Source organism: Grammomys surdaster, unplaced genomic scaffold (genome assembly GCF_004785775.1).
Source record: "Grammomys surdaster isolate TR1022 unplaced genomic scaffold, NIH_TR_1.0 184, whole genome shotgun sequence".
Classification (NCBI taxonomy): domain Eukaryota; kingdom Metazoa; phylum Chordata; class Mammalia; order Rodentia; family Muridae; genus Grammomys; species Grammomys surdaster.
In genome coordinates, this window is record NW_021604629.1 from 3,519,537 (window position 1) to 3,546,008 (window position 26,472).

Below are 26,472 nucleotides of genomic sequence, written 5' to 3' on the forward strand. Positions count from 1 at the left end.
GCAGGAAGATCTCATGAGTTTGAGACCAGCCTGGTCTACATAGCTAGTTTCAGGTTAGATAGGGTACATAATACATAGATCTTGCCTCAGCTAACCCCTAACCAGAATCAAAACCAAAACCACCCAACTTTCCCTTTTCAAACGACTGATATAGCTTCTGGTCCCTACTGGAACCTTGATAACTACCTTGTTAACTTGCTGCCTCCTGAAGTTGACTGTGCAGACAGCTCAGTAGTAAGTCAGATGTTGCCACAGTCTGGTTCTATTGCTTATTTTATTCAGAATGTAGATCTTTACAAAAAAGAAATAATAAAGACAGCTAGATAGATTTGTTTGCTATAGTAAGTAGGGTTGGCAAGATGGCTCAGTAGGTAAAGGTGCCTGCCCCCAAGCCTTACAACCTGAGTTCAACCCTCAGAACTAACATGGTGGAAGGATAGAGATTCAACCTCTGCAAACTGTCCTCTGCATACCATGGCACAAGCTCACTTGCTTACTTACCTAACCCTACACATACATGAGCATGCAAAACAAAGTGTCATAGAAAGAGCTAGTATTTTATATGATGGCAGCAACAATAGCTATAATGAAGTATAAAATTCATCTTGAACAGTCCAGAAAGTTGACAGTAAATTCTATGCTCTGTTACTATGGATGTCATTAATTCACTAAGTGTTTACTAATAACATCCTAGCCTCACAGGGTGTACTTTCTGTAACAGGGTGAACCCACCCATAAACTGATCTGGAATACAGAGTTTCAGGTACTGTAAGGAAAGTAAAACTGGCTGGAATGGTCGGGTAGTGGACTCAAAGATGATAATGATTTGGTGTTTGGTGTTACACTTCCTATACATGGAATGTGATAAATGCTACAGTAAATATAATTACAGGTGTGTCCTTAGTATAAAAAGGGGACAGAGTCACATAATGCCATGAAAAAATCAAACAGAATACACTTACCCTATAGAAAGCACTGGTCAGGGGGAGTAATGCTGCAGCAATGTTATACTCTTCTAAACTTGAACAATCCTTAAAGAAAACAAAGGCAAATGAACCTCATTTGGATATTTATCAGAATCACAAATATATGACACACCAGGTTTGCATTACTGTCCTGTGAAATTTTTTCTTTATTCCAAGTTGTCATTAAGGCATAGTTGGGTAAATCCAGGGAAAAATATTGTTTCTAAAGCACACTCATTTAAAAACAAAGTATAGGGCTGGAGAGATGGCTCAGTGGTTAAGAGTACTGACTGCTCTTCCAGAGGTCCTGAGTTCAAATCCCAGCAACCACATGGTGGCTCACAACCATCTGTAATGAGATCTGATGCCCTCTTCTGGTGTGTCTGAAGACAGCTACAGTGTATTCATATATAATAAATAAATAAATCTTTAAAAACAAAGTATAAATGCCCTGGGAAGGATATTACTGTTATGTTTTACTGGTGAGCAGCTATATTTTACCTTGAGTAATGTACCTTGAGTCTGAGGTAAAAGGTGTTCTCATGTACAGAGACTTTTAGAGGGGATTTTCAATATACCCAATATGTTTCACTAAGTCTATTTTCCCCACATGCTTTACTATTTTTTCATATTGGGGTGTATTTTACAACTGATTAAAAGTATCATTTTCTTTCTTTTAAAAGAGCTGAAACTGTGTTGTTGGGAACAGTTTCCTCTTACTGGAAAGATAAAATAGTGCCACTGCTGAAGAAAAATATGGCAGGTAAAAGGAGAACAGAACTACTATATTGGATTTAAAAGCAGAGCAAATAGATAAAAATGTCTGTCTGTCTGTCTGTCTGTCTGTCTGTCTGTCTGTATGTATGTATGTATATGCAATTACTGTATGCTCTAGTTTATTTACATCTTGATATGAACTCAAAGAACCAAGACAAGAACTGGAGCTGGAGAGATAGCTCACAGTGGTTAATAGTCCTGGGTTTGGTTCCCAGCCCCCACATGTGGCTCACAGCTATCTGTAACTCTAGTTACAGCTAATCCAATATCCTCTTCTGTCCTCCTCCACCACTGAATAGATTTGGTAAACTTAAGATACACGCAGGCAAAACACACACCAAATAAAAATAAGTACATCTTTTAGAAAAAAGAACTGATAGATAGCACTGGTATTTATATATACACATATGATATGCACATGTGGTATATATATGTATACGCAAAATAGAATATTATTCTGTCTTAAAAAGTAAGATACTTCTGATATATGCTGTAACATGGATGGACCTTGAGCCATTATATAAATAGAAGTCTGTACAGTTATACTAACTAGTATAGTTACAGGGCTCTAGGGTATCTGATGCCCTCTTATGGCCTCTGTAGGTACAGGTACCCACATGGTACACATGCATACATGCTGGCAAAACAGTCATTCACATAAAGTAAAAACAACAACAAGAAGTGTTTAATAGAGCAGTAGCAAAGAAAATAAGTACAAGAATTGAAAAATAGATTGCATGAAAATTTAGAAGCTTTATATGGGAAAGGAAACTATCAGCAAAATGAACAGATGGTTCACAGAACAGTAGAAAGGTTTTTCCAGCTTTATTTCAGACAGAAGGTTCATATTTAGACTGTATAGGTAACCAGAAAAATTAAAATACCAAAATCAAACTCTCAATCAATAAACAGAGCAAAGATGAGAACAGTTTACAAATGATGGGTTAAGACATTGGGGGCATGGAGTAGGGGCTGGAGAGATGGCTCAGCAGTTAAGAGCACTGGCTGCTCTTCTAGAGGTTCTGAGTTTAAGTCCCAGCACTCACATGGAGGCTTACAATTGGCTATAACTGTAGTCACATGGAATCCAATACCTTCTTCTGACGTTCAGACATACATGTAGATAAAACAAACAAACAAATGAAGTATTTTAACAAGTATTCAGCTTCCACAGCCATCAGAAAAATGCAAATTAAAACTTGAGATTCCATCTCATCCCAGTTAAAATGGCTATTATCATTTTAAGTAAATAACAAATGTTGGAAAAGATCCTGGAAAGGATGTGGGGAAAGAGGCACCATTATTAACTGATTGTGAGAGGGTAAACTAGTAAACTACTATGGAAATCAGTGTAGAGGTTTCTCAAAACAAAACTAAAAAACTATCATTAAGACCTAGCTACATTTATTACTCCTAGGCCTATACCCAAAGTATTCCATACCCACATACACTTGCAAATTTATCACTACTCTGTTGTCAAAAGGAAAAGAAATCAACTTAAAATGGTCTCTCTCTCTCTCTCTCTCTCTCTCTCTCTCTCTCTCTTCTCTCTCTCTCTGTCTCTCTCTCTTACACACACACACACACACACACACACACACACACACACACACAAAATTTGGCCATGAAGAAAAATAAAACTGTGAAATCTGCAAGAAAACGGATAGAACTGAAAAATATTAAGCGAGGTAACACAGATGCAGAGAAACAAATAGCACAAATAGTGTTCTCTCAGATATGGATCCTAGCTTCAACCCCCTCTCCCCAACACATGAAGATCCAGAAATAAAAAGGCAAAGACACGAGGGCTGCCATGTTGTTTTATGCTGTCTCTATGAGGATTGTGCTGGGATCTGGATACCTGTTGTATTGATATTAAACTAGACCAAATGATCTTTGGCTTTAGATTAAAAAGAGTTTCAGCTATAAAAGAGGTTAAGTGCTAGAACTATTTTAGTTATGTCTTTGTTTCAGGCACACACATGCCAGGATATAGGAGGGGAAAAGAAGAGAGACAATCAATCAATGTGAATAATAAAATCAATTGAATGAAAGACGACTTTAATGCTTGCCTTGCATTCATTCATAGGGCCTTGTACCCTAGCATCTGCCCCACACAAATAGGAAGATGATTTTTAAGCTAACTCATTATGTTGGAATCATGTTTAGATTTTATCTTAAAATATGGTCAGGCCACATAGAAAAACCCTGCACCTTTTTCCTACATGGTATCATGTAGGCCTCCATCGTTTTCATAAATCTTATAAAATAATCCAGGAACACAGCAAAAACTGTTTATCTTTTCCTGCTTGACTATTCTTTACCCCCTTAGGACACTGCTATGTTCAAGAATGTCATCTATGTCCCAGCACATCTGAATTTCTTTAACAGAAATGCTTTGCATGTTTCTGAAGATCGTCATGAGGCCCAAGGCAATAAAGTTCAACAGACTTGAGCTGTAATCTTCTCCCAAGGAAATGGTTGGAATGCCAAGATGCCTTTTGACTTTGACTTCACAGCAGGGCTTCATTTGTAATGATGCTGTCCAAACTTTAAATGACAACAGCTGTGATATGAAGCTCTACACATTCATTTATAAAAACTTCCCACAAATTAAAAAAAATTAAAGAACAGGGGGATTTTAATCCATGACCAATTAGCAGAGGCTCAGCAACCATAAAACATTTAGATTAGAAAGAGCTATTTATTATTTTACAAAATGTTTACACATTGTAGTGAATGTCTAAAAACTGTTTGCCAGTCAAACACTGATTGCAAAATATAAATATGAAATTCTTTGCAAATCACGTTAGAGACATTAATTAGGGTAAAGATGGAAAACCTCTAAAACAATAAGGATACAGCTATTGACACAGCAATTGCATTCCAGAACAGTGCAGTTATCTACTGGGGATCAGTTCCCAAAAGCACATTCTGGAGTCTCCTGTGTTTTGGCAACATAATAGCCTTGTAGTTATAAATGTACCAGGCAATTTATGAACTTGCAAGGGCTAGAACACTTATATATGCTTTATTCTCAACTTTGAAATGTAATTTACCTTTAATTATCCTGCTACAATTGGAAAGTGAGCCCTGTAATCTTAATTACCATTTATCTGTAAGTACATAATACTTTTAACATGCATACTTTTGAACTGTTTTGGCCAACAGTCCTATTTCACAAAACTTTGGAATCTCTTAAAATTGTTATATTTAAACATTAAAAAAATGAGAATCAAAGGTACTGTACATTAATGGACCTAACTATAGAACTTATACTAGGTAGATTAGGAAAAATGAAATATAAAATAGCTGTGAATTATATGATCGGGTATTGGGGGGAGCACATCAGTAGTTTTGGAGCCTTCCCTTGAGAAGATGGATCCCAAGTTGGTCTGGTGATTGGACCACCTTTCCCTCAGTCTCTTCTCCATTTTTGTCCCTGAAGTTCTTTTAAACTGGAACAATTCTGGGACCTTAGATGAAATGCCCAACAGTGGGGAGAGGGAACTGGTAGAGTCCACCTCCAGCAGAAAGACAGGGCATCAAGTGGAGGAACGGGGTTGCCATCCCACAGTCAAAACTCTGACCCAGAATTGTTCCTGTCTGTAAGAACTGCAGGGACAAAAACGGAGAAGAGATTGAGGGAAAGGAGGTCCAGTGAAGATGCTATGGTGTACTTACAGACAGGAGCCTAGCATGGCTGTTCTCTGAGAGGCCCAACAAGCAGCTGACTGAGACATATGCAGATACTTACACCTAATCACTGGATTGAAGCTAGGGACCCCTGTGATTGAATTAGAGAAAGGCTGGAAGAAACTGAGGAGGAGGGTGATCTCATAAGAAGATCAGCAGTCTCAACTAACCTGGACCCCCGAGATCTCTCAGACACTGAGCTACCAACCAGGCAACATACACTAGCTGATATGAGGCCCCTGACACATATATAGCAGGAGACTGCCATGTCTGGCCTCAGTGGGAGAAGATGCGCCTAACCCTGGATAGACTTAAGGCCTCAGGGAATGGGGGAGGTCTGGTGAGGTGGGGGTTGGGGACATCCTCTTGGAGACAGGGTGGGGGATTGGGTGGGTGGGGCAGAGGGGAGGAGGAATGGGATGAGGAACTGTGGGAAGGCAGACCAGGAGGGGAGCAATGACTGGATTGTAAAAAAAAAAAAAAAAAAAAGTAATAAAAAAATTAAAATAAGGGCTGGAGAGATGGCTCAGCGGTTAAGAGCACTGACTGCTCTTCCAGAGGTCCTGAGTTCAATTCCCAGCAACCACATGGTGGCTCACAACCATCCGTAATGGGGTCTGATGCCCTCTTCTGGTGTATCTGATCACAGCAACTGTGTACTCACATTCATAAAATAAATAAATCTTTAAAAAAAAAATTAAAATAAATAAAAGGAAAAAATAGCAGTGAATTGTCCTAAGTCTTGAAAATATTTGCATCTTCTACACAGGAACTAAAGCCAAACCACCTCTTTATATGACAATATTCTCCTGAAGTCTCACTTATGATCTGACTATTACAAAATTATAACTAGACTCTCCTGCCGGGCTTGTAAACCTGTCATGGTAGACTCGTGAGGTGATGTGGACCCATCTCAACCAACAACCACTCCAGCTCCCCTGCTATGAGCTGTAGCCCTAGGGGGCCAGCTTTATTCACTCTATTGCACACTATACTCATTCCCACCATAACAACATCCGAGGGAAAGGGTTCATTATTTGCTTTGTCATTTACTCACACTACCCTCAACCCTGTAGCACTTTTATATACCTATCCTTACAGCTCTTCAAGTACAATGTTAAGAAAAAAAAAGCTGACAATACATTTCACTATGGTTTCAGCTTCAGTCACACATTCACACACACACATGTAGTCTTAAATTTTTCTCAACCCTAATTTTAAAAATGGTTCTGAAGTGCTTTAACTTCCCTTCTAGCCCAACACCTACCAGAGGCAGTGGAAAAGAAAGGTTATTAGGACACAGAGAAAGTGGACCTGCTTAGAAATTCTTCTTTGGTACAAATCCCTTCTGTGCTATCAGGAAATCAGCAGTTCAGTTAACAGGAGTCAGCAGTGGCAACTCTATCCACTCACAAACACTTCACAAAAATAGTAGCAGTCCAGTTCAGTAGAGTTGGGATAGCAAACATGAATCAGCATCGGTGGCATGACCAAGAAGAAACAGCCAGGTCTCAGTCTAATCAGCATGAGTCAGCAGCGGGGGGGACTAGGACCAGTCTGGACACCAGGGGAAGTTCTCTGCCATGCCTCTCTCAGTGAAGACCAACAAAGTGCTGCAAAGCTAGCTATGCAAACAAGCCCCAGTCACTGTCTGTTGAGTCTTGTTTATACTCTCTCCAAATATCACATGTCTTCCAAGTGTCTTGCCTCAGCACTCTGCTAATTGGCCCAAGTCTGCAGAATCAAGAAGCTGCCAGAACACCACCAGAAGTTTTTTGGTGTGTTTCTCTCTATGGAGTCATGGCAAACGGAGCTCAGCTATGCATGTAAGGTGAACCAATACATGTGTGTCATTAGCAAACAATTTTTCATCATGTGTCCTTTCACATGTTTGCTTTATCAAAACATCCTTTCACCTGCGTTCACTTCAGGAAAATACTCTTTCATGTGTTTGCCTCAGCAAAACACTGTCTAACACAACTGACTTTCCAAAGTCTCCATAAGTTTTCACTGCACAGACACACATATTTAATCAGGTTATGAGTGTTTCTAATGTGCTCTTTGATGTGCAGGTGGGGTTGGAGGACAACTCTGGAGTTGATTCTCACCTTAGTTTACATGGAATATAGGTATGGAAGCCAGGACATCAGGCCTGAGTGGCAGGCATCTTTATCCTCTGAGCCATCTCACTGGACCTTCATTATGTTTAATGCTAAATAAGGTTATAAAACCATAGAGGGTGTATCACAGTTTAAATGCTACATATACTTATGTGTACCCTGACACTAATTAGAGACAGAAGATGGATGTTAGGCTTGACAAATATATCAAGTTTTAAGACCTTTGAGTGAATGGATCAAGTCTGTTTTAAAAACAATTTTAGTTGCCTTGAAAATAAGAGCACTATGCCTAGCATATGGAAATAATAGTCAATATCTAGTGACTGTCTCTAGGTATCATAGGTATTCTAATTCTAAATGTATTTCATTGAATACTGATAATATTTCTATTTTCTATATGCTGTAATTATGTTCACTTTGTTGGTAAAGGAATGGAACCTCTAGTGATTATATTTGCTGAGATCTACACAGCTATGGAGGGTAGAGTGAATACTTGATGCTAAGTAGTCTTATTTCAGTAATTTTTGCTTTATATCTATGTTTTTGTATTCTCTTGTTTCTTAAATTCAATCGAGTATTGAATGGAATCTAAAAATGGCATATGAGAACACATACAATCCAGGTAGAAGAAAAAACATTCCAGTACAAGTCTACTCAAGAGAGCTTCAGATTACATCATATCTATGAAGTGGTAATTGAAAATTAAAAGAAAAATGGATGATTAGAAGCAATATCTATTTTATTATGATATTCTTTTATCTCTATATTGAGGAATTAAAAAAGAAAATCAAAGCTTCTACAATATGCTTACAAGAATCTAGAAGTAGAGAGTGGAGAAGGCAGATGGGAGGAAGTAAATGAGGTCACTGGGCAAGCGTCAGTGATGAGACGCAAAGAGCCCAGGGAATGTTGTGCAGAACAAAAGAAAAAGACCCACCCCAAACTATGTCTTGGTGAAATTTCAAACACTAAATCAGTTATAGAAGTTGTTTACCAAAAAGGTATATTATCAACAATTTATAAGAATCTAGTTTAAAAAAATTAAAAAGTGTAGGATGACTCTATGTTTTCAGAGTTCTAAGGAAAATACTACTGAATTTATTTTATATTTTGGAACAACATACTGTGAAATTAATTTTTTGTTGTTAAATAGTCTGTCTTTAGTGCAGGTAGAGATGTTATAGATGGCTGTGAACCATTTTCCATTGTGTGCTATATTACTAATGTGTATGTTCTTCTTTCACATTTCTCATTAAAAAATAATTTATACCTTCAGTTACTAGGTTTTGTTTTACATGTGGTTTTAGTTGCCATGTTTTAAAAATATACAAAGTCTACAAATGATAAGCAAATATATATTATCTAATATTTATATATAAGAATAGATATATAAAGACAGTATTCTTAAGCACACATTAATATTTTAAGCTATTGCTATAGTGTACTTCTGTTTTTATATACATATTTCTCATTAAAAATGACACTAAATTTTAACAAAGATTACAAAATTAAGATTATCTACTTACACATCTTTTTCTTTAAATCTAAAGAAATAGAACTGTTTGATAGAGTGGTTTGAGCCTAAAATTATCCACAAAGGCTCACAGGATAACTGCCTGGACGCCAGCTTTGAAAACAATTGGACCAGGAGGGCTTGAACTTCACTTACAGCTGACTAGACCACAGGAGGTAGTGGGTCTGGCTAGCGGACGCCATTAGGGGTATGACTTCTGAGTGTATTAGCTAAGTGTATTGTCTGGCTCCTTCCTCTTGCTCTGTTTTCTGGCCACAGTGAATGAGATGAGCAACTCTGCTCTGCTATTCCCTGTCTCATGATGATCTGCCCAGTAAAGCTCAGCAACAACAGAACAAGCTAACCAAAGACTGAAACTTTAAAACTGGGAGCCAAATATATCTTTTATCCTTTAAGTTTTCTCAAGTACTTTGTCACAGTAATAGAGAATGATTAATATATAATCATTCAAAGATCAAACATTATTACCAAATAAAGGCACTCTGTCTAGAATATTGGAAAAAGCATCGGTCTGGCCATTATGATCTCCATTCTTTTTTTTTTTTTTAGATTAATTTATTTTATATGTGTGTATGGCATCAGATCTCATTATAGGTGGTTGTGAGCCACCATGTGGTTGCTGGGAACTGAACTCAGGACCTCTGGAAGAGCAGCCAGTGCTATTAACCACTGAGCCATCTCTCCAGTCCCATGATCTCCATTCTTATCCCTGGCAGGTTACTATGATACTGCTAGCTTGACACAACCATCTCCTCTTTGTAGACCCATTCTTCAGCTAGAAATAGGTTATCTCTAATAACTTTTGTTACATAATGTCCTAAATCCTTTGTCGAAACCATTTCTGATTTCAACTGGCTCAATGAAAAGTTTATTCAGGATGGGAACTCAGGCAGATATCTCCTGCAAACACTCTGGTTACAAGGGTGGATTCTAGAAGCCAGTTGCATGAAGTTTATAGAACACAATGTTAGGCTCAATATGTACTCATGACAGTCCACATTAGGAAAGAGCATCCTTAAAATAAATTACTTCATCTCTAAAGAGATATGTCTCAAGAGGTCATGGCAATGGTCAAAATCTTGGCAGAACAAATTTTGATGCATTATTGATAGAAAAATCATCCCTCAAACTGTAAAGCCTACTTTTACACAAACCCTCTCTAACAGGGCTGAGTTCCAGAATAAAGAGCCTGGGCAGATCAAATCCAGGAGACTTTTTTTCTATTCATTCAACCATGCATTCATGGTGGGGAAGGTAAGGAAGGAGGAGGTTGATGCAACTGGTTCCACTGCATCCTCAGTCAGGAAGAAAAGAATGAATGCTTGTGCTCACCTCACTTTCTCCTCTTTATATAGCCCAGAATCCCAGACTCAGGGAATGGTGCCACCCACAGCAGGTTAATCTTCCCTTTCTCTATTAGCCTAAGCACAATAACCTCCACAGGCATGCCCAGAGTCTCCTCTAACAGGTAACTCTACATCTTAGAGTTAACAGAGAAGATTTATCATCGCACTTGACTGCAAGCTCTGATAGTTGGCCTTTTACTTGATCCATTTTACTGGTATTTCCACTGTATTATTTGATTTTTGAACTTTTCATCTCCAAAACTTAATTTTTTTCAGTGTTTCAATTTACTGAATTCTTATTCTATATTCTGTATCTTTATTTCATTCAGTTGTTTCCATTTTTTAAAAATTTGTATAGAAGTTTATTTGTGTTCTCTTTGCTTCATTAGTTATTCTTACAATAATCCTTTTGAATTGTTTGTCTAAGACTTCATCTAGTTCACTATCACAGAAATCCATTACCATGGAATTGGTAAGTTTTCAAAAAGTCATATTGCCTTTTTAAAAAAATTTCTTGTGTTTTTGCACCAAAACCTGCACATGCTGGATTTGGTATATGGTTGATTTTTTTTAACAACAATAACTACAACAACAACAACAACAACAAAACACGTCCATTTTCTTTAAGTTGAAGTATTTGTAATGTTTTAAATGTGACTAGGTCACAATAGTGATTAGACACCGTTCTTTCTTACAGGGCTGGGGGTCTGTAGCCCAGTAAATGAGCATTTGTTCCACAAGTTCAGGACATTATACTTACTCTCCAGTTCAACTCTGAGAGTAGAATAGTAACTCAGAAGCAAACACAGGTTATAGATAGGCTCAAGATGACAACATGAGAATAGCTAATTAGAAACAATCAGCCCCTCAACTCCAATACACTTTAGGGAGTAGAGGAATAAGAATACAGTATGCACTGAAATGTCAACTGCTAAGGGTAGGGATGTAAGGAAGACAAGCAGAACAGTTAAAAGGAACAATTAGTATTCTAGAGACAGAGGTAAAATCCAAGTAGAAAGTGAGGACAATAGAGGGCAAGGGCAGAGAAAGGGCAGCTAGAACTAAAGGGAGAATGAAAAGAGAAAGAGGTAAAGGAATTTAGTAAGAAGCTTTTAACAACCTCAGCACTTGGCAGGCTGGGGCAGGGAGATGCCAACCTCAAGGCAAATTTACGCTCTGCGGGAAAGCCTATTTCAATACCCAATACAACCCAAAACAGGGCAGGAGAAAGCTGCTCCACAAAATTAAAATGGGAAGTATTACAGAGTGTCTCTTGATGGTCCCTCACATAAACAGTGGTGCTGAGTTTATAGATGTACACCACCATGCATGGCTGATTTTGCTTAGTTGCCCTATGGAGCTTTTATCCTGCCCCCAACACTTCTTCCTTTCTGAGGTACATGCAGTGGTACACACTGGTAGTCTCACATGTTCAGAAAGATTGTGAGTTTGAAGTCAGGTGGCCAATTTTAAAAAGAATTTATGTAAAAAAATAAAATCAAGCAACTAATCAAAATTTTATATCTCTATATTTTATGTCAATGCTCTACCTCAAATCAATCCTTATTTTATGTTATATAGTTAGTATTCATACTGAAATGTAGTTATTCCAATACTATGTGTAAAGAAATGAAAACCTGGGCTGGAGAGATGGCTCAGTGGTTAAGAGCACTGACTGCTCTTCCAGAGGTCCTGAGTTCAATTCCCAGCAACCATATGGTGGCTCACAACCATCTGTAATGGGATCTGATGCCCTCTTCTGATATGTTGAAGACAGTGACAGTGCACTCATATACATAAAATAAATAAATCTTTAAAAAAGAAAGGAAATGAAACCATTCATCTCCTTATTGCACCATTTTCAATGCTTTTGTGAAAAGTGACATAAATGATTCTACTTCTAATTCTTCTTTCCCACCGAACTAGTCATTGATGCCTTATGTCAACGCGTCTTCATTAACCTATGTTGATATTTTTAAATCCTCTGATTTTGTTCTTTTATTGAGGGTGCCATCCTAAGTCTGCAGTACTTCCACAGAAATGTAAGAATCAGTTTGCTAACTGCATTTAATATATGTCATTTATAGACTGATAACTAATATCTTAATAACACTAATTCTTCCACATCCCTTGTGTCTTTATGACTATATAATTTAAATTTACCTAGTAATTCTTGTCAGTTTCTTATTATTTTTATAATTGATATTTTACTTTGTAGCTCAACTATTATATATGTATATTAGATAAGTAAATACAGTCTTAGGGGGAGGTCTAAATTTATCATTGGTTTATGCTGAAATCAATTCATACTGGATCATGTCCATGGTATTGGAACAGTTTAAAACCGTGAATTCATTTCTTATTGAACTTGATCTTGGGAATCCTGATTGTTTAAGCATAGTGTGTGTGTGTGTGTGTGTGTGTGTGTGTGTGTAAAAAGGATATATAATTACTTCTTCTGAAGTCATGTTCCTAAGTGGTGATTACCTCTTATTTTCAGTGCTTCTATTTCAATGTAAAATTTCCAGCTTTAACCAGCTCTCCGGGCTGGAGAGATGGCTCAGTGGTTAAGAGCACTGACTGCACTTCCAGAGGTTCTGAGTTCAAATCCCAGCAACCACATGGTGGCTCACAATCATCTGTAATGAGATCTGATGCCCTCTTCTAGTGTGTCTGAAGACAGCTACAGTGTACTCATATATAGTAAATAAATAAATCTTTGGCCGGGCGGTGGTGGCGCACGCCTTTAATCCCAGCACTTGGGAGGCAGAGGCAGGCGGATTTCTGAGTTCAAGAGTTCGAGGCTAGCCTGGTCTACAGAGTGAGTTCCAGGACAGCCAGGGCTACACAGAGAAACCCTGTCTCGAAAAAACAAAAAAAAAACAAAACAAAAAAACCAGCTCTCCAAGGCTTAAAGAGACCAATGTATAAGTGTGGTCACAAAACCTTCTGATACAGGGGCTGATGCAGAGATGGCTTAGAAGTTAAGAGGATCTCTTCCCGAGGACATGGTTCAATTCCCAGTGTCCATATGGCAGCACACCATCTGTAACTCCAGATCCAGGGGATCTGGCACCTTTACACAGACATACATGTAGGCAAAACACTAATGAACATAACAATAAGTCTTTTAAAAATAGACTTTAAAACCTGTTGATGTTTAGTGCTTGGTTTGTTCTACTTGTTCTTTTCTTAAGAATACAGGGGAAATAGATTTGGAGCTCTTCTCTACTTCATTAAGATGAACTGTGTATCAAAATTGTGATTTCAGTTTATTTGGAATTTTCTCAGGTTTTTTCTCTGTGTTGATGAGTGGGTTCCTCATAAATGAAGTTTACATAATGAGAGAAGTAGAGTTTTCTGGGTTTTCAAATCAAAATTTATTGTTAAAACACAGTAGCTAGGTTCTAGACATAATAAAAAAATTTTTTAATAGAGGTTCAAGTCGTGATTTTTTTTGTAACCCTTATTTTGAAAAATATGATCCATCTTTTGAAATAAAATGTAATGTAGGAAGTAATTATACCCTGTATAAAACAGTGCTGTGAAAAAATTATCTTGGCTTTGAAAGAACCTGATAAACAAAGTAGTTGTTTGGCAGTACTCATGTTCCCTTCGGTTTTTCCCTTGAGGGCAAGAAAGAGACTTAATTTCTAGGTCATGAAAAGAAAGATTACTAAGTGTTTGAATCACTAACTAAAATTTAGTTCATTTAGTTATTGTTTCTTTCTTAAAATACCAACACAGATGTTTGGCCTGCCACTGAATTCTATGCTCTTGTAAAGGGCACTCTGAATGTCACATCCAGCCCCGTTATGCATGCTGTTTCAACAAGAAGAAACACCATTTAACCCCAAATTATAATAAAGAACTAGTCAAACAAGGACAGTACATGTAGGCCCCCTTATAACCAGAAATAATGTTTCCATGACGGCAAACAATGGTAGGAGCATGATGAACACAGGGACTGTGGTGGTTTGAATAGACATGGCCCCTACAGACTCATGTATTTGAATACTTAGCCCATACGGAATGACACTCTTAGGAGGTTATAGCCTTATTATCGTAGGGGTGGTCTAGTTGGAGGAAGTGTGTCACTACAGAGGTGGGATTTACTGTCATATACATGCCCAAGGTATATCCAATGCAACAAGCAATCTCTCCCTGCTGCCAGGGAATCAAGATGTACAACTCTCAGCTCCTCTAGCACAATGCCTGCCTGCATCTTGCCATGCTTCCCAGCATGATGATAATGGACTAAACCTCTGAAACTGTAAGCCAGCTTAATTAAATGTTTTGCTTTATAAGAGTTGCCTTGGTCATGGTGTCTCTTCATAGCAATGGAAATCCTAACTAAGAGAGAAATTCGTACCAGGGACGGGTATTACTGTGATAAGCCTGATTTGCTTTTGTTTGGAGAAATGTGCATTTTGGGATTTTGGATTAGGAAAGCAGTGGAATGCTTTAAGTGGAGCTTAACAGGCTATGCTAGCAGGAACATGGAAGACAGTAGTGCTGATGGTTTGAACTCTGGGGGCCTGGCTCAAGAGATTTCAGAGAAGAAGAATTTTAGTATGCTGCTTAGACACTGTTCTTGTGATATTTTGGTGATGAATGTGGCTGGTTTTTGCTTTTGTTCAAAGAGTCTGCCTGAGGCTATGGTGAAGAGATTTAGATTAACTCCATTAGCAAAAGAAATCTCAAAACAGCCTAGTATAGACTCTGTCCTGTAGTTCCCTGCTATGAAGAGAGTCTTTTGCAAACAGAGCAAGCAAAAATACAAAATGTATGTATGGTTCAAGGATTAAAGGAGCACAGGAAGTCAAATGGATATAATAAATCCTGTGTTCAAAGAGATAAACAGATTAAAGATATTAAATGGAATTAAGGGAGTGGTAACTCAGGGCAAGATCCCACTCAGCTAAGCTTCCATCTTTAAAAAAGGAATTAAAGAAAAGTATAGGTCCAGGTGTGGTAATACACACCTTTAATCCCAGTACACAGAAAACAGAGGCATATATATATATCTGAGTTCAACACCAGCCTAGTCTTGAACCAGTAGGTTTCAGAATAGCCAAGCTTAGGCAGTGAAGAAAGTCATTGAAAGCAGAAAGCTGGTAAAGATATAATTGAACAAGAGGACCATGTTCCAGCCCTAGCAAGCAGCAGAACTTGGCAGCTTTGGCCATGCGGTTCTGGCTTTAGAGTCAAGGACAGAAAAAGGGGGTTATGGAATCTCCCTCAGAGACTAAGAAAAGTTGATGAGGCCAGGTGTGTGGCAGAGGTGTCCCTGCATGGAGGCCTTGAAATAAAAGGGGTTATGGACTCTTCCTTTGAGATTAAGAAAAGTCACTGAGGCCAGGTATTTGGCAGGGGTGTCCCTGTATGGAGGGATCATTGTATGAAGCTGTGAAAGGTCTTGGTGTGAAGCTGTGAAGGTAAGGCCTGGATTGCCTTGGAGACCCCAGGATGTTAGAGATGCCAGAGCCATGGGATACCTGCCAAGGAATGCTGCTATCAGGGAGCAGAACCAGCCTAAAAGAAGAGGTGTGTAGCAGTCAACAAAGCTAAAGGAGTTGGAGATCTTAAGAGCTTCTTGACATCATACATGGAGATACAGAACCTGAAGTTTGCTCAGCTAGTTTTCAGTCTTGCTTTGGTCCTATATTTCTGCACTTTGGTCTCCTCTCTATGTTTTGAAATGATAATGTATACCCTGTGCCATTTCGTGTTGGAAGTATGTGGTCTGTTTTTGATTTTATAAGTGATTACAGTTAAGAGATTGCATGAATCTCAGAAGAGACTCTGAACTTTGGACTTTTAAACACTGTTGAGACTGATAGACTATGGGAACTTTTGAAGTTTGGACTAAAGACATTTTGGATAATGTTGTGGCTACAAGCCTATGGGGGCTGGGGAGTGAAATACAGTAGTTTGAATAGGTATGGCCCTTATAGACTCATGTGTTTAAATGCTTAGTCTATAGGGACTGACACTCTTAGGAGGTGTGGGCTTGTTGGCATGGGTGTGGTCTTGTTGGAAGAAATGTGTCATTGTGGCGATGGCCTTTGACTTCTTATACAAGCTCAAGCTATGTCCAGTGTCATACCCATTCTCTCCCTGCTGTATGTGGAATAAGATGTAGAACTCTGAGCTCCCTAGCACCATGTCTGCCTACACACTGGCATGCTTTCCACCATGATGATAATGGACCAAACCTCTGAAACTATAAGCCAGCCCCAATTAAATGTTTTCCTTTATAAGAAAATATGCCTTGATCACGGTGTCTCGCCACAGCAATGAAAACCCTAACTGGGACAGTGGCTATGCTTAACATATATCTGAAATGCTGATTTATGTAAGTAGTTATATAAGTAAAGTGTATTTGAAAAAACCAAAATTATGACTGTACTTATTATTTTCTAGAAAGATGAGTATTCAATGAAAAAAATATTGTAACCCAGCTTCCTATAGGTCTATAAGTAAAACACTTAATTAGATGTATTAAGATTAAATTTAGATAAGACTATAAAACATAATCTTAAAATGTGAAACTTAAAGCTTTGAAACTTAAGTTCATAAATAGCATAGAAAATACTAATAGAAAAAAACTTTCAACACAGCTTTTGTGCTTCAATGTCAGTTATTAGGAAGTTGTAGAACTGTGTAACTTTAGAGCTTTGGGACATCTTGACCTGTCAATTCTGCGTCTTTGTAAAATACAAAAATAGAAAAAAATTCAAAAGAAAAAAATTACTATAAAAAATTAACAAAAAATGTGGGATTTTTTGGGGAGGGGAATATTCAGTATGATTTAATCTTTTCATAAGGGTACACTAAGATATTTTCTATAAAATAATTTTAATTATAAAAGAAATACTCTTATATAGGACTTAGTGTAATATTTTTCCGATTTATAATCACCTATATGTACACATATATGTAATTACAAATAAAGAAGAAACTACATCATATCTACTTTATGTAACAACCTTTTGCCTACCTCTAATATATAACGTAAGTGTTTTTATACCAGTACATATGTAGATTGATGCATTTCTACGTAAGAGTTGAATAGTCTTTCAAAGAAACAACTATTAAATAAATCAGGGCCTTCTACATGCTAGTGGCTTTCTAACACTGCACTTGATCTCCATCCATCCCTACAGCCGTATCTTGATTTTCTTCGTGGCTTAACCATCTATGTTAATATCACTAAGTTGAACATTTCTAGATATTATATGCTTTTGATTTTTTTGTGAACCATACTGTAATTGAGCTGTCTTATACAAAATATCTTAAGATTCAACCATATTGTTACCTATAGCTGTAATTTGTTTATTTTCTCTGTAAAATAATAACCTACAGAAAGAAAATACCAAAATTGATATATCCATTCCATCACTGATGTGTTTCATTTTCCTATTAAGATTTGTTTTATTTTTAATTAAATGTCTGGTAGGAGGCTATGTGCATATGTGAGTATAAGTGCCTACAGAATACAGAAACGCCGGCTGGATCTCTGAAGCTGGAGTTACAGGTGGTTTTGAGCAACATGATGTGGGTGCTGGGAACTCCACTTCAGTCCTCTACATAAGCAATATGTACTATCATCCCTCCAAGCCCAAGCTTTCCTGTTATTTTAAATAATGCTGCAACAGACATTTCTGTGCACATATCTTGTTATATATAGGCAAGAATATATCTAACGGAATACCTGGGTCCTAGAATATGATTCACATGCAGCTTTACTAGAGAGTAACAAATTGCCATATTTCTTTTGTGATATAGTATCTTACAAACTTTGTTATTTTTTAATTTTAATTTTTCATACAAGTATACATTGTATGCTAAATATATTCCCCAAGATTATTCTATATTCTTTTCATGACCCTTTCCTTTCTATAAGACCCCTGTTGGGTTTTTTGTTTTGTTTTTTGTTTTTTTGTTTTTTCAAGACAGGGTTTCTCTGTGTAGCCCTGGCAGTCCTGGAACTCATTCTGTAGACTTGGCTGGCCTCAAACTCAGAAATCTGCCTGCCTCTGCCTCCCAAGTGCTGGGATTAAAGGCGTGCGCCACCACTGCCCAGCCCTAATTTCCTATCATATGAGTTATCTATGTAAAATCTATGAACCACAAATGAGAGAAAACATCTATTTGCCTTTATGAGAGCAGTTAAATACTTAATATGATTATAAGCAACTAGAATCCTTTTTAAATAGATCTTTCATAGGTTGATGCCTTCATTCTTGACATGTGGGTATCCAGCTTTTCCAGTATCACTCACTGAACTGGTAGCCTTTTCTCCCATGCATTTCTGGTATATTTATGAAAAATCAGGTGGCTGTATCTGAATTTATATTTTGTTCTGCTATCTTACTCCACTATATACACGTCTGTTTCTGGGCCAGAGCCATGGTGGCTTTGTCACTATGGCTCTGCAGTATAACTTGAGACCAGGTCTGATAATACCTCCAGTATTACTGATTTTTTCCCAGGATTGTCTTGGCTGTTCAGGATCTTCTGTGCTTCTATATGAATTTTATGATTTTTTTTCTATTTATGTGAAAAATGGAGGAATTTAGGTAGGGATCACACTGAATCTTGAGATTGCTTTTGGTAAGACAGCTGTTGTCATAGTATCAATTCATGAGCATGAATTCATCTTTTAGTGTCTTCAATTTCTTCAGTGTTTTAATGTTTTCATTGCAGAAGTCTTTTGCTTTCTTGACTAGGTTTCCTGATTAGTCTAAGGCATTTTACTTTTGAAGGCAATTGTTTACAAACATTTCTTAAGGGGTTTATAATTTACACATCAACAGCATAGTTCATAAGTTATGTAACCTCGACTTCAATTACAAGAATAGATTTCTTTTTAGATCACCACCACCTCCTCCTCTTCCTCTTCTTTTATCTTCTCTTCTTCCTCCTCCTCCCTTTTCAAGACAGGGTTTCTAATTTATACATTAACAGCATAGTTTATATGTGATGTAACCTTGATGCATTTCTTCAATTTCAAGAATAGATTTCTTTTTAGACCACCACAACCTCCTCTTACTCCCCCCCTCTTCCTCCTCTTCCTCTTCTGCATTTTTCAAGACAGGGTTTCTCAGAATAGCCCTGGCTGTCCAGGAACTCCCAAATCAGTAGGAAGTAGTCCAAAGAGATGTACACTCCCTTTCCCCTCTAACCTTCTTTCTCTTCTACCTAGTATTGAGGGTTTGAAAGGGGTTATGGTGGAATAAAACACTGGAAGGGTGGTAGATATGAGAAACAAATTAAAATAGCCAAAAAATACATTAATAGATGTAACTATGGAATTTGGTAAAATATGACTCTAAGCCTTTAAGATATTGCTCATATTACAAAATCAGTATAGTAACATAGTACTTGTCAATACAAAACAAGGAAAGAACAAAGAAGTGAGAATTTCCATCAGCTAATAACGAGCAAGTGACTCAACGGATCTCAGCTCTTCTTTAGCTATAGCAGCCTCAAGACACTGCTATTTCAGTAATTAATATATCTTTTGGAAAAAAAGCTATTTGCAAAGGGGAATAATCCAAAATCACTCAAGATTACCTGTAGTGTACAATTCATCATCCTTATTATGTAGTCAAACTGTTGATGGTCCAATATTGCCCGGTTCTGCTGAACATGCAAACCCAGTTCATCAGTGAGACACTGTCTTGCTGCTTTTCCTTTAAGGGCCCTCAAGGCAGCAGGAAGGGTCTGAGAACAAGAGAATTCCAAGTGACCAAAAGAATCTTCAAGCAACCACACTGAAAATTCAAATACGATGTCCTGTCAAGTATTTAACAAAGTCACCAGAATTGAATTCCTAGGGAATAGGTAATTTACTATTAAGACCAACTGTAAAACAGATTTGTAATTATATGTTCATTTATAAGACAACAAGAAAAACAAATACAAGTAGCTTGCAATGCAGACTGGGAAAGCATTAAATTCACTCCTCCCTCCCCAGACTTGACAGAACTTCAATGACCAAATAGACTGCTGCTTAGATCATGACTCAAAGCTATACACATTTAGACATTGTTGGATGTTATCTTTAATGAGAGTGTTGCTTTCATTGTAAGAACATCTAGAAATGGCTTCCTAATTTACTACCTAAACCTGCTCACTTGCATTTTGGAATAAAGAGCTTATTTAATTTGAAAAGACCTAAAAGTATAGAATAAAGGTACAAATAAGCAATTAAGGAAAATTATCAGAGCAATGGGGCACAACAACACTAGAAGCAGGTATAAAATAAACATGCAAAGCCTGGTATGGTGGCATACACCTGTATTCAAAGGGGCTGAGGCAGGAGGATCAGTAACACAACATCAATGTAGACTACTACACAGTGAGACCTTGTCTCCAAAACCCCAAAACAAAATGAACCAAAACAAACCAAAATAAGAAGTAAGCAGCATGCAGAAGCTGAAGGCAAAAACCAACCAACAAATAACCAACAAAATGCTCAACATGAAAAAGTGAGGGATGACAGGTTAGTCATATAGTAAGTAGCAAGCAACTGTACATATTTACCAACCCCTTGTAGCAGATGTTGAGAACTGTGACCATGAGTCACCAAGAAAAGGCTATGTCATGTTCAGCATGATCCATTGAAGAAGGCAAAAAAACCCAAAGGCACATTTAAATTTTAGTATTAGTTTCTAGTATTCACTACACAATTTAATTAGATTCCTTGCAAAAAATGAAATTATATATAAAATAAAGTATGTGAAAAAAGTTTTAAAGAATCAAGCTTTTAAACTGGAGAGAAAGTAGCTGGGGAGACAGCTCAGCTGGTAAGATTGTGTACTGCTTTTGCAGAAGATACAAGTTCAGTTCCCAGCACCCACATCAAGTGACTCTTCACAGTATAACTCCCACTTCTGGGGGTTTCTTGTGCCATGGCCTCTGCTGATACCAGCACACACACACACACACACACACACACACACACACACACACACACACCACATACTATACATACTACACACACACACACACACAGAATTAAAAAGGATAATATGGAATTCTTTTAACAAAAATTTGTATTAAATGACTACAAAATATCTCTTGTAGGCATACATTTGATCTACAGTTTTAAATTTTAGACACTACTCATTTAAGTCATTAAAATTACTTAAAGAGACAAAAGAGATAAGAGGCCACTTGATAACTTCAAAATGTAACCCTAAAAGGAAAATATAAATAGAAAAAATGTTTTATTACCTTCTCAGTCTCCAAAGTTTTATTTTCAAATATGAACGAGATGCAGTTTCTAACAACTTCCAGTCTCTGCGCACTGTTAAAAACTGTTATCACTTTATCCATTATTGAAACTAGTGGAGGAATATAAAGAAAACACAAATAAATTAAAAGTATATAAATTATGCAGTGACTAGGCTAATCTTTCAAATCCTTGGAAAAATATTAAAATAACAAATGCCATGTAACAAGAGAAAAAAATGCTATATATTGGTGATGCTAATAGTTTTATAGTAATTTAATTTTTCCCTTGGAGTATACAATTTAGTTCACATTTTCTAACAATGAAAAGGTAACTAGTATATCACTTGCAAATATGTACATATCTAAGAAAGAAAGTTCAAGATACACCCAGAATGCTGAATTAGAGCTAAAATAGGAAATAGCTCCACTATCATGAGACTTTAATTCATTTCCCTCAATTGCTAGGGAAGAAGAGACAAGTATCACTAAAGACAGGCAGTCCATGAACCTCCAGAGAGCATGCATGGGGCTGATCCAGGTCCTCTGCACATACGTAACAGATGTAAGCTTGGTCTTCATGTAGGACTCATCACAGCAGAAGCAGGGGTGGCTGCCTCTGACTACATTGCCTGCCTTTGGAACTCTTTCCCCTAACTGGGCTGCCTTGTCTATCTTCAAAGATGCACCTAGTCTTACTGCAACTTGATATGCCAAGGCTGGCTGATATTCAAGGAAGACCTCCCCTTTTCTGAAGAGAAAGGGAAGAGTGAATGGGGATGGGGGGCAGGGAATGGGAGGAAAGGAGGGTGGGGGAACTGGTTGGGATGTAAAGTGAATAAATTAACTAATTACAAGAAAAAGAAAAAGGAAAAAAAAGAAAAAGGAAAAGAAAGACAGTACATAGATCTGCCTCTTTCTCTTGGTCTCAGATTGAACTTGAGTAGGAAGAGGTGAGGTCTCAAAATGGAGGGCAGCCGGGCAGTGGTGGCACCCGCCTTTAATCCCAGCACTTGGGAGGCAGAGGCAGGCAGATTTCTGAGTTCGAGGCCAGCCTGGTCTACAGAGTGAGTTCCAGGACAGAGAGGGCTATACAGAGAAACCCTGTCTGGGTGGGGGGGAATCAAAATGGAGGGCCATGATCCAAAGGAACCAGAGCAGCTGAGGAAGCTGTTTATTGGTGGTCTGAGCTTTGAAACCACAGATGATAGCTTCAGAGAATATTTTGAGGAATGAGGCACACGTACAGTTTGCAGTAATGAGAAAGCCCCAAACAAAACATTTCAAGGGCTTTGGTTTTGGGACCTACTCTTGAGCTGTGGATGTGGCAATGTGTGCTCAGCCACACAAGGTTGATGGGGGTGTGGTGGAACCAAAGAGAGCTTTTTCTAGAGAGAATTCTGTAAAGCAGGGTACCCATTTAAAAATTTGGTAGCTAAAAGAAGATACAGAACATAATTTCAAAGAAGAATCTCTCTTCTTTGAAAAGTATGGCAAGATTGAAATCACAGAGGTTATGGAAGACAGGCAGAGTGGGACAAAGAGGATTTGCTTTTTTAACTTTTGATGATTACGATATGATAGATAAAACTGTTGTTCAGAAACATCACACTGTTAAAGGGCAGAACTGTGAGGTGAAAAGGACCCTTTCTTTTTTCTTTTTTTTTGTCTTTTACTTATTTTTTTACACTCCAGATTTTATTCCCTCCCCCATCCACCCTCCTACTGTTCCACATCCCATACCTCCTCCCCAAACCCCCTGTCTCCATGAGGCTGTCCCTGCCCCCAACCCCTACTCAACCAGACCTCTAAACTCCCTGGGGCCTCCAGTTTCTTGAGGGTGAGGTGCATCTTTTCTGACTGAACCCATACCCAGCAGTCCTCTGCTGTATGTGTTAGGGGCCTCATATCAGCTGGTGTATGCTGCCTGGTTAGTGGTCCAATGTTTGAGAGATCTTGGGGGTCCAGGTTAATTGAGACTGCTGGTCCTCCTATAGGGTCGCCCTCCTCCTCAGCTTCCTCTAGCCTTTCCCTGATTCAATCACAGGAGTCAGCAGCTTCTGTCCATTGGTTGGGTGCAAATATTTGCATCTGACTCTTTCAGCTGCTTGTTGGGAAAAGGGCCCTTTCTAAATAAGAGATGCAGTTGGCTGATTCACAGAGACATCATGGAGGTAGATTTGACAAATTTATGGGTCATGAAGGAAACTCTGGAGGTAGGGAGGTAACTTTGGTGAAAGAGGAGGCTATGGTGGTAGAGGTGATGGCAGCAGAAGTAGTTATGGAGGTGGTGATGGTGGATATAATAGACCTGGAGGTAGCAGTGGCAACTATGGTAGTGGTCCTGGTTACAGGAGTAGAGGAGGCTATGGCAGTGATGGACTGGGATATGGAAACCAAGGTGGTGGATGTTGTGGTGGAGGAGGAGGAGATGATGGCTACAATGAAGTAAGAATTTTGGTGAAGACAGTTATTCGAAATACACTAGGGAAACTATAAAAATTACCACAATGCTCCATAGTCAGAAAAGCTACTGCAGCTTAAACAGGAAACCCTCCTTGTTCAGGATTGTCATAGCTATAGTTTGAAAAAAAAAAAAAAAGGTGCAGCTACTGATTGATTCAATATAGTGTCAATTAGATGTAAAATCCTGAGGTCTTTTGTCTGTTGTAGCTTTTTCTTTTCATTACAATCAGGTATACTGCCCAGTAAGCTGTGATAGTGGCACTGGAAATAAATAATAAATTTTTAACTTAAAAAAAGGAAGAAAAACAGTCTGAAAAAAGAGGAAAATGTATTTACAAATCAGATATCTCGTAAGGGAATCACTTAAAAACTATTGAAAATTCTAGTAATTCAATAATAAATAGCTCAAATTAAAACTGGACTTTTTTTTAGTTTGAAGACAGGACTCATGATGTAGTCCTGGATCCCCTGAAACTTTCTATGTAGACCATGCTGGTCTCAAACTCAGAGAATCACCAGTCTTTGCCCCCTGGCTGCTAAGACTAAAGTTGTATGCTACCATATCCAGCATTATAGACATTAACAGAAGATGCATACAAAGCAATAAGACAAAAAGCTGCTTAGCATTCTGGTGCTGGAAGCTGTCACACCCTTGTGTGACATTGCTGGTAGAGTATAATGTAGGAATGGAAAAGAGTGCCAGCTCCTTAAAACAGAGCATTCTTAGGAATGTACTCAAGAGAAATGAAAACTTATCGACACAAAAGTTGCATATCAATGTTCACAGCAACAATAATAATAAACCCCCAAAGCAAAACCATCTCCTTACGAATATTTTTAAAAAGAAGGTCAAATAGACACACATTTCCCCTTACATTATTCATCCACAAAAACCAATGGCATAATGACATATGCTACCATAAAAACTTTGAAAACATTACACTGAATGAATAAGCACAAAGGCACACATGGCACATACTTGCATTTATACAAATGTCCATAATAGGTAAACCCATGCAGACAGGAAGTAGATTACTCTCCAACCTGGAGGGAAGATAGTTCTAGAAGGAAGTAGGAATTCATTGATAACAGGTACAAAAGAACAATGGCTTAAGAAAATGTTCTTTTTTTTTTTTTTACATAACGTTTTCTATTTATTTATTTATTTATTTATTTATTTATTTATTTATTTTTGGTTTTTTGAGACAGGGTTTCTCTGTGTAGCCCTGGCTGTCCTGTAGACCAGGGTAGCCTTGAACTCTTGAACTCAGAAATCCGCCTGCCTCTGCCTCCCAAGTGCTGGGATTAAAGGCGTGTGCCACCACCGACCAAGAAAATGTTCTTAAACTAAACTGTGAGGATAGAGTAAACTGCAAGTTACTCCACAGTTGCCGCACTGTATACTCACTGTATACTCACTGTATACTCACTGTATACTCATACTCACGAGAGGACTTTCAGTATGTGAGCTACAAAAAAACTCCAAAAAACCAAAAAAACAAAAACAAACTTCTTTAAGCTAAATAAATTATTTTAAGAAAGAAATAGATTTTACAGTGTCAGTGGTCAGATAATTATCACTTTTTATGGGAGGAAGGGTAGAAGGAGTAGTTCCTGTTGATAATACTTTGATTCTAGTTTATAAGCTTGTTCATTTTATAAAATTATATGCTTTTCATTGATATATCTCATATTTTATTAGGACACACACAGTTTGTTTTCAGATAGAACCTCATTTTAAGAGAGATATTCTAGGTGGGTGTTATATTCCCTAGGTAGCTCAGTCTGGCTTGGGTCAATCTTCCTGCCTTAGCCTCCCAAATGCTGGAATTATTGGAATATGTCACTTCCCATCTCTAAAAGGTTCATATTTAAAATGAGCAAATACACACACACATACACACACACACAGAGACATGCATGTATGCACACATATGGATGCATGCACACATGCACATACATACCAACGGGTGGACCTGCTGGCACTACACATTTCTTTTCTATTCGTGTAGCAGGAGGTGCATTCTGGTTCTTAGCAAGATTTTCCTGTATTAGTTCTTGAACCCGGGCTTCATTAATCTTTGGGAAAGGAAGAATATGAACTCTCAAGTGGGATCCCTCTGTTGGACGTGGAACTTTCTGGAATGCCATATGAGGGTTTGGATTCTCCTGTAACATCAGACAGAAGAAAAATTATCCACGTTAACATATTTAACATAACTGTGTTAAAATAGGAAGAATACAAGAGCACAGAGGGACACACTGACATCAGACAGGTGAGTAATTATATATCCATACATATGCCAAAGTATACAGAATACCAG

The 26,472-nt window shown here is 37.9% G+C and overlaps 1 protein-coding gene across 2 annotated transcripts in view; it reads right to left on the minus strand.

The window, feature by feature from the left end:
- Sbf2 (SET binding factor 2) overlaps positions 1–26,472 on the minus strand; it is a 307,253-nt gene that overhangs the window by 92,881 nt on the left and 187,900 nt on the right. For both annotated transcript variants that reach the window (XM_028768018.1, XM_028768017.1), the window contains exons 14-17: positions 26,113–26,317; positions 21,686–21,795; positions 20,021–20,170; positions 963–1,031 (exon numbers count right to left, since the gene is read on the minus strand). In XM_028768018.1, the coding sequence (XP_028623851.1) occupies positions 963–1,031; positions 20,021–20,170; positions 21,686–21,795; positions 26,113–26,317 (534 nt within the window). The remainder of the gene's footprint in view (positions 1–962; positions 1,032–20,020; positions 20,171–21,685; positions 21,796–26,112; positions 26,318–26,472) is intronic.